This window comes from Mesocricetus auratus, unplaced genomic scaffold, assembly GCF_017639785.1.
Source record: "Mesocricetus auratus isolate SY011 unplaced genomic scaffold, BCM_Maur_2.0 Super-Scaffold_100004, whole genome shotgun sequence".
Lineage (NCBI taxonomy): Eukaryota > Metazoa > Chordata > Mammalia > Rodentia > Cricetidae > Mesocricetus > Mesocricetus auratus.
Window position 1 is genome coordinate 117,738,308 of NW_024429189.1, and position 14,587 is coordinate 117,752,894.

General features: G+C 51.0%; 1 protein-coding gene across 1 annotated transcript; it reads left to right on the forward strand.

Annotated features, from left to right (window-relative positions):
* The first annotated feature begins 1,150 nt into the window (after nt 1-1,150).
* LOC101844074 lies at nt 1,151-12,481 on the forward strand. The gene is made up of 5 exons (XM_040746497.1): nt 1,151-1,289; nt 1,999-2,080; nt 3,796-3,963; nt 7,682-7,813; nt 12,231-12,481. Exons 2-5 carry the CDS (start codon nt 1,999-2,001, stop codon nt 12,365-12,367), a joined length of 519 nt encoding a protein of 172 aa, XP_040602431.1. The 5' UTR covers nt 1,151-1,289; the 3' UTR covers nt 12,368-12,481.
* Nucleotides 12,482-14,587: the final 2,106 nt, after the last annotated feature.

Below are 14,587 nucleotides of genomic sequence, written 5' to 3' on the forward strand. Positions count from 1 at the left end.
CAGCCTCACCCTCCTGAGTGCTGGCAGTATAAGTGTCTGTCACCAACCTACCTCCACTGGCTATCAAGGTCTGACTTTGTAGCTCAGGTTGGCCTTGAACTCGTCAGCAGGTAGGAGCACTTGCTGAATAAATTATCCTCTGACCGCCACTTGCTTACTATGGCATATGTATGCCCACACTCACACCCATTAATAGTACATTTATTTCATTTATTTATCTTTCTTTGAAACAGGCCCCCTCTACATAGCCCTGGCTGTTCTGGAACTCACTAAGTAAATCAGACTGGCCTTGAACTCACGGAGATCCACCTGCCTCTGGTTCCTGAGTGCTGGGATTAAGCTGCTTCACTGGCACAGTATCAATAAATAATTCTTCTGTTTATTTTTGTTTCTGAGGTGGTGCCTCACTATATAACTTTGGCTGGCCTGGAACTAACTATGTAGACCAGGTTGGTCTCCAGCTCAAAGAATTGTCTGTCTCTTTCTCCGGAGTGTTGCATCAATGGGTAATTATTTATTAAATGTACCTGAGCTTTTTCTGGTAATGAAGTTATCACAGCAAGTGAAGCACAATACAGGAGGCAAGGACTAAGCTTAGGCTTCTCTCATGGGAGAGAAAATGAGTTCAGAGACACCAGGTCATTTGTTGAGAGTCACACAGCTCAGATGAACAATCCAGAGGGAGGCTTTGTCTTTCTTTCCTTGGGGTGGGGGGTCTTGTAGCAAAGCCTGTCCTTGAACTTTGTAATCCTCCTGCCTCCACCTCTGGAATCCTGGGACTGCGGGTGGCCTGGGGCTGAAGGCGCCTTTCCTCTCTTCCCACACCTCACCCCTTTCGGGGTAGAGAGCCCGAGGAGCACCCGCAATGATGCTTGAGGGTAGGAGGCTGGAAGGCTGACCTGGAGGTAGCCAGGTGTCTGCTATATAGTGAGTTTGAGACCAGTCTGGGTTACACGAAACCCTGACTCAAAACAAAACAAGAGCTTTCCTTGTGGGATGACAAGAAGGGACCTCCTCCTGCTTCTCTGCCAGCTAGGGGTCTGCGGAGCCCCCCCCCCGCCCCCCGCCCCGGTGGGGACAGGGCGAGCAGCTGCATCCCTCCCTCTTTTCCCTGGAGACGTGGCCCAGCACAAGCGACAGAGGCGGGACGTTCCCACGTGGGGGTGGCGGGCGGAGGCGGGGCGCACTCTGGTCCCCTTGGTCCAGTCTGCGATTCCCTGCCAGTCACTCAGCGGGGCAGCTCTGGGGCAGCTCTGAGTTGCTCCGCTCCGCTGACTTCAACCTGCAAGGTGAGTCCCTCCCGAGGGAAGGGTCGTCGGGGTGGGGTGTTCGTGGTGGCCTTTGCTCCATCACCGCACAGCCCTCCCTTCCTGGGATCCCCTCTCTGACCCGTTCTGATACCGCGGTCCTAGTCCTGGGCATTCCCTCTTTCCCAGGAAGTGGGGTTTCCTCTTTATAGAGGCTGTATTGCCTCTCCCACCCGCTGACCTAGTTTGGTCTTTGCCTTAAGAGCGACTGGGATGCCAGACCCTGCATGTCCGAGAGATGGTAGGGCGCAGTCTGCCCCCTCCTTCTGCAGCGGAGCAGGCAGAACGCACGTAGGCAGTCAATTAAGGAGACCTCGGAGCAAGACGGCAGAGCATCTGCTCTGAGACCTGGGCCAACTGCTCTGCGGGGAGGAGGCTCGGGACTTACCTCTGGGGCGGACGATTTAGTGGGACTCCCACCCGGCTGGTGTGAGACTGGCAACAGAGCTCAGGTTCCCCAGTGCCAAGCTGTTCAACCTTATCCAGAGGCTTGACCTCCTCCCACTTCTCAGATGATGGAGGACCCAAGAAGGTTCCAGAGATCTAGACCCCCTCTTCCATCTACTCCCACGGTGGTTATTAGACAAAGTTGGAAGGGTCACCTCCACTCCACCAGCAAATCAAAATCTGGCCGTGAGGGGCAGCCAGAGAGCCGTGTGGTGCAGAACCACACCTGTCTCCTGCCCCACAGATGCTTCCCAGAGCTGCCTGGAGTCTGCTGATGAGGACGGGAGGACTCGGAGCTCGAGGGACACACAGCCCAGGAAGCACTGGTAAGGACCCAGGTGTCCAGCCCAGCTCCAGAACTCTGGCAGGGAGCCCTGTCAACTTCCTTTGATCCTGCCCCTGGGTCCTGGACCAAGTTCCTCCCGCAAACTGAGCCCACTGTGGAAGAAGAGAGTAGGTTTCATTAGAGCCTGGCTCCTATGCCTTAGCCCACTAAGACCTTTGTGCCCCAAGTGGGAGGCTGCCATAAGGATGGGGACCCTGAATTCTTCTTTCCTGACGTTGGTACCAGGACTAGTCAGGAGAGGTCTAAATCGGGAGAGGTTTCAGCCAGATAGCAGAAGGGATCTCCTGATGCTCAGGTCAATAATGTTGAAGATAACATTTGTTGATCCATTACAAGGACCTCCAAGCTGTGCTAATCACTTTACTTTAGATTTTGCAACAACAGTGTGAAGCAGTGCTATCTCTACTTCTCAGATGAACAGTTAGAGCCCAGAGTTGTAGATATTAGACAGACAGCACCCGAGGCCCGGTATGGTGGCTCACATCTTAGTCTGGGGACTCAGGAGGCTGTGGGCATCCCAAACCAGCTTGGCCTGGGGACTGACTTCCTGTCACAACAGCAGCAAAGCTGGGCATGGAGGTTCCTGCTTACAACTCCAGCACTTGGATGATCGAGGCAGGGGGATCACTGTGGGTTAGAGATCAACCTGGACTACAGGACAAGACTGTCTCGGAAGTGAGAGGGGGGAGGGAAGGAGGGAGGAGAAAGGGAGGGAAGGAGGGATGGAGGGAGGGAGGGAAGGAGAGAAAATGAGAGGACTCAGAACCAGGCTTGTTCTGATGCTGTCCTGCCTCTGGTGTCACGAATAGGAGAACCTGGAGTGAGACCCTCCACTTTCTGGCCTTACTCTGGGCAACCTGGCCACCTACACGACTAAGCTGAGGCCTAGCTCCCAAGGACAGCCTCTAGAAGAAGGTTGGGAAGAAAACCATCCTTTCTGGACCTACGATCCCTGAACACTGCAGTGTTCCAGGCCTTTGATGATTTAAAACGTTTATTATTGTTTGTATGCATGATGTGTAGGGATCATTTAGATTTATTATTGTATATATGCAAGATATACGGGTCACGCTACACCATGCTTGTAGAGGTCAGAAGGCAGCTTCAGGGATTGTTCTCTCCTCCCACTTTTTTTTTTTTTTTTTTTGGTTTTTTTGAGACAGGATTTCTCTGTGGCTTTGGAGGCTGTCCTGGAACTTGCTTGGTAGTCCAGGCTGGTCTCGAACTCACAGAGATCTGCCTGCCTCTGTCTCCCGAATGCTGGGATTAAAGGCGTGGCCACCACCGCCCGGTTCTCTCCACCCACTTTTGTGTAGATTTTGAACTCAAGCCTCTGCAACTGCCTTTACCCGCGGAGGAGTCATCGCTCAGGCCCTTTCCTTTCATCGTGTTTTATTTTAGTTTCTGGACACAGGCTGTCACGTAGCAGAGAACACCAGGTTTGCCGCAAAGAGGTGGTGACCTGCGTCCCTGACTGTGTCCCTTGCTTGAAGGCTCAACAAAAGTGTCCATCTGTCAAATGGAGATGACCACATCATCTGGCTTAGAGTGACATGTGGCCCATGAGCCAGCATACCTGAAAGCCTTCGGTTGGCACACAGTGACCAAGAAATGCACTACCTATAATTAAAGTCGTGGTTAAAGATGGGTGGTTCTGGGGCAGCCTGGACACAGCTCCCGCCCTTGTACCTGCAGCTGGCAGCCAGCGGAGGAGGATCAGCCCCTATGTTGACTGCTATGCCCAGCGCTCCTATCCCATGCCCGACGAACCCTTCTGTACAGAGCTCAGCGAGGAGCAGCGGGCCCTGAAGGAGAAAGAGAAGGGCAGCTGGACCCAGCTGAGCCAAGCAGAGAAGGTGGCCTGTGAGTATTGGGTCAGGCAGGCTGTCTGGCCAGAGAGAAGGGGAACCGAACCCCATGTCTAGGGACACTGGGGGCATGAAGAGAGTTACCTGGACTGATCTCACAGGATGTGTGGCTAAAGTGGGAGACAGAGAGGATCTCCAGGAGGACTTCCTGGGGAAGAATAAGAGTGACACGGAGAGGGTGTCATAGGAGCAGGTGTGGAGGGTCCTTATGTCACGACGTGGGCACAGAGAGGTGGCTGAGGTAGGCAGGGAAGAAGGCAGGACATCTGTGTGGCCCTGGGCTGACCTGGGCTGTCTGGAGCCTATTTCCTCCTTTCCACAGTGGGGGTGCTGGTGTCTCTTACTTCCAGGGGTACTAGTGGGCAGTAGCTGGCACTGCTCACACACCCATTCCTCTCTCGCTGGCATCTACTACAAAGGCAGGCGCTGGCATGGATGGGAACGAGCCAGGCTGCAGCCCTGCCCTGTAAACTTCCATGCTCGGTGCTCTGCCTGCTCCTTTTCTTTTCACATCCCCCTCCTCCCTCCCCCTCCTCCCTCCCCCTCCTCCTCCTCCCTCCCCCTCCCTCCCCCTCTTCCCTCTTCCCTTCCCCCTCCTCCCTTCCCCCTCCTCCTCCTCCCTCCCCCTCCTCCCACTTCCCTGTCCCTTCCCTCCCCCTCCTCCCACTTCCCTGTCCCTTCCTCTCCCCTCTCCTTCTCTCTTCGCCTCCCTCCTTTCCTTTCTTTCTATCTATTCCACCCATCTCCCTTCCAATCAGAAGGGGAAGGTTCCTCTTTCCTTCTTACCCAAATGTCACTTCATTAAGTATGTCCCAGTACCCACCATTAACTGGCCACAGTCACAGGAAACCGAAGCTCAGGGAGATGAAGTCACTGGCTGGGCCACACAACTTGGAATTATCAGACATAGGACTTGGACCCACACAGGACCCACCAGGACCATTCCACTGCCACACTGCACAGTCTGGGACGGTTGGTGAGCGGGCTACAGGAGGGCACCAGTGCTCTCAGCAAACATTCCCGGGCCCCTTGTCACTGGGTCCTGTCCCCCCCCCGCTTCACCCCACCTCCTTCCCTCTCTGCTCTTGCCTGGGTGGAGGTTCACTGCGGCAGCCAAACTGCCCAGCCCCAGACAGCTGTGCCCAGAACCTGTGCCAGAGCTCACTTTCCCTTCACACAGCCATTCCGGAGCTATTTAAGGTACAGAGACGCACTGTTCACATAGGCAACGCTCTTCAAGAACTGCAGGAAGGGAGAGAAGCAGGGAAGGCTGGGGGGAGGGTAAAAAGAAAAGGAGGGGAGGAAGCAGGGAAAAAAGGAGGGCAAAGAGGGGGTTGGAGAATCGGCCCAGCGGTTAGAGTACTGGCTGCTTTTCCAGAGGTTCAGTTCCCAGCACCCACATGGCAGCTCACAACTGTCTGTAACTCCAGTTCCAGGGGATCTGACACCCTCACACAGACATTCATGCAGGCAATACACCAATTTGTACATAAAATAAAAGTAAATTTAAATCGGGCAGTGGTGGTGCATGCCTTTAATCCCAGCACTTAGGAATCAGAGACAGACTGATTTCTCTGAGTTCAAGGTCAGCCTGGTTTACAGAGTGACTTCCAGCACAGCCAAGGCTACACAGAGAAACCCTGTATTGAAAAACAAAGCAAGCAAAACAAAACAAAATAAAAAAAGGGTTTAAGCTGGCATGGTGACATATGCCTGTAATACCAGCCCCAGGAATAACTGAGGCAGGAGGATTGTGGGTTCAAGGGCAGCCTAGGCTGTGTAATGAGATGCTTTCACAAAATAAATCAATGTTTTACACTTTTAAATGCATAACAATACAAGACAGTGTGCAGTCAGAGATCTAGGGATGCATTGGTGACCAGAGCCCTTGTTCTTCTGAGGGCCTGGGGAGGCAAGCTCTACAAAGTAGATAAAATTCTCAGTGGAAAGGGGGAGGTCAGGAAAGTCCTGATTAAAAAAAAATTGTCACATAAAAGCTTGTTTTTGTACTTCTGTGTCAGAAATCAACCCTCCCTGTTCAGTTAGAATGGACCCAAATTCATCTTCCCTGGGGCTGGCCAGGTCCTGTGGGACCTGCTCCTGACACTCTCCTCCTCCTCAACCACACTGCCCTTCCTTGCCCCTTCCCCATCTGTTCCTGTCCTGAGCCGTTTAATTTTTGTTGTTGTTGTTGTTTTTTCGAGACAGGGTTTCTCGAGTTGTTTGGGAGGATGTCCTGGAACTGGCTCTGTAGACCAGGCTGGCCTGGAACTCACAGAGATCCACCTGTCTCTGCCTCCCGAGTGCTGGGATTAATGGCATGGGCCACCAATGTCCAGCCTGAGCCATTTAGTTTAATTTTTTTTTAATGTTTTAGTTTTTCGAGACAGGCTTTCCCTGTGGTGCACTGGCTGTCTTGGAACTTGATCTGTAGACCAGGCTGGCATTGAACTCACAAAAATCTGCCTGCCTCTGCCTCCCAAGTGCTGGGATTAAAAGCATGCACTACCAACACCAGGCCTTATTTTAATTTTTGCAACAAAGGGTTTCATTAAGTAGTTTAGCTGACCTGGAATCCAATACATAATCCAGGCTGACTCTGAATTCACTGAGATTGTCTACCTCTACTTCAGTAATGCTGGAACTGAAGGTGTGAGTCACCACACCAAGCTTTGTTTTAATTTCAACTTGACTTTCTCTGTTTGATTTCCTAAACCTTGGTCCCAAGGGTTCCTCTGAGAGGCTTTCTCAGGTTCCCTAATGGAGACAGCTCCCCTACCTCTAACACAGTTGCTGAAACAATCGGGTCCTCCCCTCCTAAATTCTATGAGGGTAGGAACCTCTGCACAGAGTTGCCATGCTTTGTATACATTAAGTGCTTAATAAGAATCTGATCTCAAAACACAAGGTAGAGTGTGATTGAGGAAGACACCGGATGGTGACTTCTAGCCTTCACGTTCACGCATGTATGTGTCATGTACACACTTGCACACTCAGAGGTGTACCAGGCTTTTTCTTTTAGGTCACAAAGCAGCTCCCAAATCATGGCACAGAGACTTATCATTAGTTTTGAATGCTTGACTAGCTTAAGGGCATTTCTGGTTAGCTCTTTTAACTTAAATTATCCTGTTTCTCTTTATCTACTTTTTGCCTTGGAGCACATTACTTTTCTTTCTTCTGTATATCTTACTTTCACTGCTTCTCTATGTCTGCCTGGCTTCTGGCCCCGGGCATGTCCCTTGATCTCTCTTCCTCCTTCTTCTCTCATTCCTCTTCTCCCTTTCTTCTTTCTCTAGCCTAGATTTCTTCTCCTATTCTCTCTGCCTCCCAGCCCCACCTATCCCTTCTTCTGTATAGCTATTGACCATTCAGCTCTTTCGACCAATTCAGTTAGTACAGACCGATAGTATTATTCAGCTAGTATAGACCAGGTGCCTTAGGCAGGCAAGGTGAAACAGATGCAACACATCTTTATGGAGTTAGATAAATGCAGCACAAAGGTAACACACTTTTACACAGTTAAAGTAATATTCTGCAGCGTAAACAAATGTAACTCAGCTTTGCCTAGTTAAAATAATATTCTATAACAGAGACTGAGTGAACAGCCTATGGTGCAAGAAGGGGCAGCCAAGGGGTTGAGGGGTTAACAGCCGGCTCCTGGGTCCTGGGCATGGATCTGCAGGAGTCCCCTTTTGCACACTGCCCGTCTCCAGTGTACCGGCTCCAGTTCCACGAAACCTTCGCAGAGATGAATCATCGCTCCAACCAATGGAAGACAGTGATGGGCTGTGTCTTCTTTTTCATTGGATTCACGGCTCTGGTGATTTGGTGGCAGCGGGTCTATGGTGAGTGGACCAGTCACTTGACTGTAGGCAATGTATGCTCTAGTGCCCATAGTCACTGGCTGAGCTCATATTTAAGACTTACTGAAGGGTTCTGAAAAGTCTCCACAGAGGGAGGCTGAAGAACAGAACGTGGCCACCTAGGGGGAAATGTAGGGAGGTTAGCTCTCTGGGCATTAGTTTTCTCATCAGCAAAATGGAAATAATAACATCCAGCTCTCTGACTGGGCTCTTGTGAGAATTTAAGGAGAGGGCTTAGATCCCTGTGGGTGCATGAATGGTGGTGTTCTGATTGCAACGTATTAGCCATGCGTTTCTTAACATACTTTTTCAACAGTTAGAAGACACAAATCTCTTGTCTTTTTTCTTTTTTTTGACAGGGTCTCACTATGTAGGTTTGACTGTTTTGGAACTTACTATTTAGACCAGGCTGGCCTCAAACTCACAGAGATCCATCTGCCTCCCAAGTGCTGGGATTAAAAGGTGTTCACACTGCAACCAGTTTTCTTCCTTCCTTCCTTTCTTTCTTCTTCTTCCTCCTCCTCCTCCTCTTTTTTCTTAAGCAGGGTTTACTATGCAGACCAGGCTGATCTCAGATAATAATATGTCCTTACTTAGCTACAGGAGAAGCTGGAAAATGCTGTTTTCTGAGAAGCCCCCCCCCAATAGGATCTCACTATGTACTATTGTCTGGCCTACTCCCTATGTAGGCCAGGCTGGCCTCAAACTCACATGCTGAGATTAAAAGGCATGCACCTCCAGACCTGACACTTTTCTTTTTTAATGCAAGATCTTGCTGGGGAGTGGTGGCACACACTGGTCCCAGCAGTCAGGAGGCAGAGGCAGGTGGATGGGTCTCTGAGTTTGAGGGAAGCCTGATCTGCAGTGAGTCCCAGGACAGCCAAAGCTACCCAGAGAGACTCTGTTCCCCCCCCTCCCAAAAAAAACCCAACCAAGTAAATGAATGAATGAATGCAAGGTCTTTCTCTTAAGCCCAGTGTCTTTGTGTTATTGCTGTGAAGAGACACCATGGCAATGGCAACTCTAACTCTAACTGAGGCTGGCTTACAGTTTCAGAGGGTTAGTACATTGTCATGGTGACACACACAGGCAGACATGGTGCTGGAGAAGTAGCTGAGTTCGACATCATCAGAGAGCAGGAAGACAGACACTGGAATTGGCTTGGGCTTTTGAAACCTCAAAGCCCACCCCCAGTGACACACTTCCTCCAACAAGGCCACACCTCTTAATCCTTTTCAAGTAGTGGTACTCCCTAATGACTAAGCATTCACACGTATGAGCCTATGCGGGACATTCTTCAGACTACTATACCCAGGCTGCCGTGAAACTCACTAAGGAGCCTAGGCTGGCTTCAAACTTGCAGCAATCATCTTGATTGACATTTCTCGTGCTGGCATGTGAGTCACCATGCCTGGGTGGTGGGTTTTTTTGGGGGGGGGTGAAGACAGGGTTTCTCTGTGTAGCTTTGGAGCCTGTCCTGGAACTCACTCTGTAGATCAGACTAGCCTTGAAATTCTGCCTCTGTCTCCCAAGTGCTGGGACTAACGGCGTGCATCACCACTGCCCAGCATCCTTCTTTTCTTTCTTTCTTTTTGTTTTTTAAGACTTACTTACGGCCTGAGCCGGGCAGTGGTGACGCACGCCTTTAATCCCAGCACTCGGGAGGCAGAGGCAGGCAGATCTCTGTGAGTTCGAGGCCAGCCTGGTCTACAGAGCGAGTTCCAGGACAGCCTCCAAAGCAACACAGAGAAACCCTGTCTCAAAAAAGCAAAAAAAAAAAAAAAAAAAAAAAAAAAAGACTTACTTACGGCCTGGAGAAATGGATCAGTGGTTAAGAGCACTGACTGTTCTTCCAAAGGTCCTGAGTTCAATTCCCGGCAACCACATGGTGGCTCACAGCCATCTTGAATGAGCTCTGGTGCCCTCTGCTGGCATGCAAGCAGAAGATTGTATACATAATAAATATAATATTTAAAAAAGATTTACTTATTTATTACATATACAGTGTTCTGCCTATATGCCAGAAGAGGGCACCAGACAGATTGAATTGTAGATGGCTGTGAACCTGGAAGAGCAGTCAGTGCTCTTAACCTCTGAGCCATCTCTCCAGCCCCAGCATTTTTCTTTTAAAATTTTATCTAAATGGAGGTCAAGGACAGTTTTAGGGAGTCAGCTGTCAGGCTTGGTGGCAAGCACATTAACCCATTAAGCTATTTTGCCAGTCCTTCAAGTGTTCATTTATTTTAGACAGGGTCTCATTATGTGTTCCTGGTTGATTTGGAAGTCTCTATGTAGACCAGGCTGACCTTGAATCGACAGAGATCTGCCAGCCTCTCCCCCTGTCTCCCAAATGCTGGGAGAAGCATGCTGTGATTTTTTTTGTAAGAGCTTGATGGGAATTCCTGTCTTGTACAAACATGAAAAGGGAAAGTCTGGGAAAAGGTCTAGCTCAGGATTTGCTGTGTCATAGGGGCCCTTCTCTCAGCCTCAGACAGATCAATGCTGAGGTTAGGAGACGACTCAGTCAGAAAAGTACTTACCATGAAAGCATGAGAACCTGACTTTGGATCCCCAGGGCTAGCATAAAAAGAGGGTACGTTAGGTCAGAGAAACGGCTCAGCAGTTACTCTGGCTGCTCTTCCAGAGGACCTGGATTCATTCCCAGTACCAACCAGATAGCTTACAACTGTCTGTAACAGGGGATATGACACCACTGTGTGTAATGGGGGATATGACACCACTGTGTGTAATGGGGGATATGACACCACTGTGTGTAATGGGGGATATGACACCACTGTGTGTAATAGGGGATATGGCACCACTGTGTGTAATAGGGGATATGGCACCACTGTGTGTAATGGGGGATATGGCACCACTGTGTGTAATAGGGGATATGGCACCACTGTGTGTAATAGGGGATATGGCACTCTCTTCTGGCCTGCTCAGGCACCAGACATATACATGGTGCACAGACATGCATGCAGGCAAAACGTCTAAACACATGAAACAATAGTAACTAATTATTGTGGGACATGGTGGGGCACATCTATAATTCCAGCACTGGGGAGGTAGAGACAGGAAGATCCCTGCTGTCGATCTAGCTGAGCAGTGAGGGCCAGGGTCAGTAAGAAACCCTGCCTCAAACGAAGGTGGCTCAGTGGCTAACGGTGCATGCCACCATGCCTATAACTTGAGGTCAGCTCCTGGGAGCCACATGGTGGAAGGAGAAAACGACCTCCTCAGACCTCCACACATGCACCATAGCTCAATGAGCATTCCACTGTGCATACCCCCAGCCAAGCCCACAAATAAATGCATGTAGGGGAAAAATTAAGTACCAGGGATAGAGGCCAGGCTAAGAGGGTCCACAGGTAAGGGTCTCTCAAGTCCCTCCCTGAGGGTCCAGTCTTTGAGTTAAATGTTGTTCTCCTCTGGTATTTATTATCACTATGTAGCCCAGCTCTCTATCCTCCTGCCTCAACTTTCAAGTGCTAGGGTTCCAGGCCTATACCACCATCTAGCTCCCCTCCTGGTTTGTAAAGTGAGCAGTGTCTACCTACCTTTTACTCCCAATCATTCGACCTCCCCCTCCCCCTTCCGGTCTAGAGGGAGGCTATAGCCAGTGCTTCCTATCTGTCCAGCCAGAGAGATGCCCAGAACCTCAGAAGCACTCCTACTCCATTCCCGTAACAGAGCCTACTCCTGACGGGAGGAAGGTGAGGCTCAGACTGGTGAAGTGACTTGTTCAAGGCCACGCAGTAGAGAAAGAAGTGTTGGGGCTGAGTGGCACTCGCAGTCCTCAAGTCAGCCTGCCATTGACCAGACATAAGTGAGGGAATAGACTCACTGAGGGAAAGGAGTAAGCCTAAGGCAAAGCTTCGAGCAAAGTCCTGGTCCTGGACCATGCTTTTAAGAAGAGTTTGAGCCGGGCAGTGGTGGCCTTTAATCCCAGCACTGGTGAGGCAGAGGCAGGTGGATCTCTGTGAGTTTGATGTCAGCCTGGTCTACAGTTTCAGGACAGGCTCCAAAGCTACACAGCTATTTGGTCTTGAAAAAACCAAAACCAAATAAACAGGACAAAAAAGACTCTGGAGAGCATGGTGGTGTACACCATTAATCCCAGCACTGGGGAGGCAGAGGCAGATGAATCTCTGTGAGTTCCAAGCCAGCCAGGTCTACATAGTGAGTTCTAGGACAACCAGAGCTACATAGTAAAATCCTTTTTCAAAAAGAGACACAGAGACAGAGGGGTGGGGTAGAGCCTGGGGATAGCAAGGAGTGCACCCCTCGAATGCCCCTCCGTGCAGGGGACCCTGACTGTGTGGTTGCAGACAGGGCTCAGCGGGAGAGTGCTGTGGGGACCTGGGATGAGGCTATCTCGCCCTCGCCCTCCCTGCAGTGTTCCCGGAAAAGGTTGTCACCCTGACGGAGGAACGGAAAGCCCAGCAGCTCCAGCGCCTCCTGGACATGAAGAGCAACCCCATACAGGGCCTGGCTGCCCACTGGGATTACGAGAAGAAAGAATGGAAAAAGTGACGCCGCTTGCCCTTTTGAGACCACCCTGGTACAGAGCCTGAAGCCCAGAGCCCCCTCCTCTCCTCCTCACCCCTCTGCTCCAATAAAAGCAACCTCTTTTCTTCTGCCTGCAAACTCCCCTTGGACTATATCGGGCATCTAAACTTACCCTGTGACATGGGGGCAGGAACAAGTCATGGAGGGTTTCCTGGACAAGTGGGCTAGGCTGGGCCTTAGGCAGGAGGGAGGAGAGAGGGCATTCAAGGGAGGCAGTAGCAAAGCAAAACCACTCTTTCATTCAGTCAGTTAACCAATGTTTCCTGCGCCCCTGTGGTGTGGTGGTGTACGTGAGGGTGCTGCGGCGTTCAAGACCAAGTACTTGGTTTCACAGAGGAGACTTCCCCTGTGGAGGCCAATACAAAAGTGAATGATGAATACTGGTGAGAAATATCGAGTTGCAGGAGATAAGTGCCACAAAGAAAGCAGGATAACAAGAGTCTGGGAAGCAGATGGAGAGCCTCTTACAGGAAGTGGCACTTCTGAGGAGGGCAGAGTGGAGTCAGCGAATAATACGCCTTGCACTGAGGCTTGGACAGGCTGTGAGCAGGCAGTCTGGCGTTCGGTACCTCTCTTGCTTGTGCATGAGGCCTGAGCGGCATCTCTGGCACTGAGAGAGGAAAAACACAGACTAGCAAGAGCAACAACGCTCAGGTGGGATCTGGTTTGCCTATCTGAACGTCAAGGAGGCCACACTGACTGAAGAAGTCCCAGAGCAGAGGGGAGAGGCGGGGAGGGGAGATGTTGGAAGAGAGCTGGTTTAGGGCTGGGGAAGCAGGGTACACCGGGCCCTACCAGACTGTGTTCCAAGCCTGATGGGGGAGCTTCCGTGTTTGGGATCTCTGAGTGACAGATGCCAAGAAGGAATAGTCATGTGAAGAGGTTTGGGGGCAATGACTGTGCGGGAGGGGGAGTGGATGGGGAGGGGTGAGTGTCCCTTAGTCTGATACCTGGGAAGGAGAGCAGGAGCGCAGGAGGTGGGGCGGTCTGGAGCTTTCTGTGTCCAATCTGAAGAAACTACACAGTGGTTAAAATGAACCGATTGGACTGGGGATATGGTTCAGTGATGGAGTGCTTGCTGCGCATGTGAAAGGCCGTGGGTTCAACTTCCAGTATTACAAAAAAAAAAAAAAATCAGGGTCTGATTAATACAGAAAGAGATCAAGTTTACACAGAAAGGTAACAAAGACACAAAGAGAACTTAAAAGCTTCCTAGGGGAAGCCGGAGGAATCAGGGTACTCTCCATGCATGGATGTGGAGGAGTTGCGAGGGTGCCTGGCTCCAGCTGTTCCATAGTCACCGGCAGCGGAACAACCGCAGCTGCAGGGACTGAGGCTGGTGGTGGCCGGTGGGACGAGGGCGTCTGCGGATGTGAGGTCCAACGTGGGCGGCATCCACCTCGGGAGGGCTGCAGGGGGCCTCGGGGGCGCTGACAGCTACTCCGCCCTGTGGCTGGGGTGATGATCACTAGAGGACACACATAGGCGGGTACACCTTCTGCCCACACTGACCCTCCAGTGCCCTCTACCGGCAAAGCTCCGCATCATCATGTCCCGAGTGCAGGCCCAGCGTGAATTCCAGGAGGCCCAGCCAGTACTGAGGAAAGCACCCAGTTCCAGGCACCCCCACCCCCAACCCCGTTAATATTTGTTCTTCCGTTCGTTCATCTGTTCATTCCTTCGAGATACTGGTTCCCTATGTGGTTCTGGCTGGCCTCGAACTCAGTGTAATCTTTCTGCTCTGCCTATACTGGAGTTACAGGCATGAGATGCAAGTTTGTCTGTTGTCTGTCTGTCTCCTCCTCTTCTTCTCTTTCTCCCACCTCTGTGTATTTTGGTAGGGTCTTTCTGTATAACCCAGGCCGGCCTCAGGCTGTCCTCGAAATCATGAGGCTCTTGCCTCGGTCTTCTAAGCAAGGGAGTGAACTTGAAATTGAGAGGCAACGGAGTGCCAGCTGATATATGCATCAACAGACAATCTTGGAGAGACCAAAGGGAGCTCTGGAGAACACAGTGCCCAGGGGAAGAGTCCTGCCTCTAATGCCATTTGCCTCGGACAACACTGTCCCACTAGCAACTCCATGGGTCAGGCCTTAGCTGGGGGTATCCCAAGCAGAGAGACCAGGAACACTGCAGTGATTCGAAAGTGCAGATCTGAACACTACCCTTCCTTTCCTGCCCCAC

Bases quoted from the DNA above. Each gene is read 5' to 3' on its own strand.
- LOC101844074 (XM_040746497.1), top strand. From the start codon at position 1,999: ATGCTTCCCAGAGCTGCCTGGAGTCTGCTGATGAGGACGGGAGGACTC. The intron at 3,964-7,681 runs GTGAGTATTGGG...GCCCGTCTCCAG, and splicing joins CCAAGCAGAGAAGGTGGCCT to TGTACCGGCTCCAGTTCCAC. The intron at 7,814-12,230 runs GTGAGTGGACCA...CCCTCCCTGCAG, and splicing joins TTGGTGGCAGCGGGTCTATG to TGTTCCCGGAAAAGGTTGTC.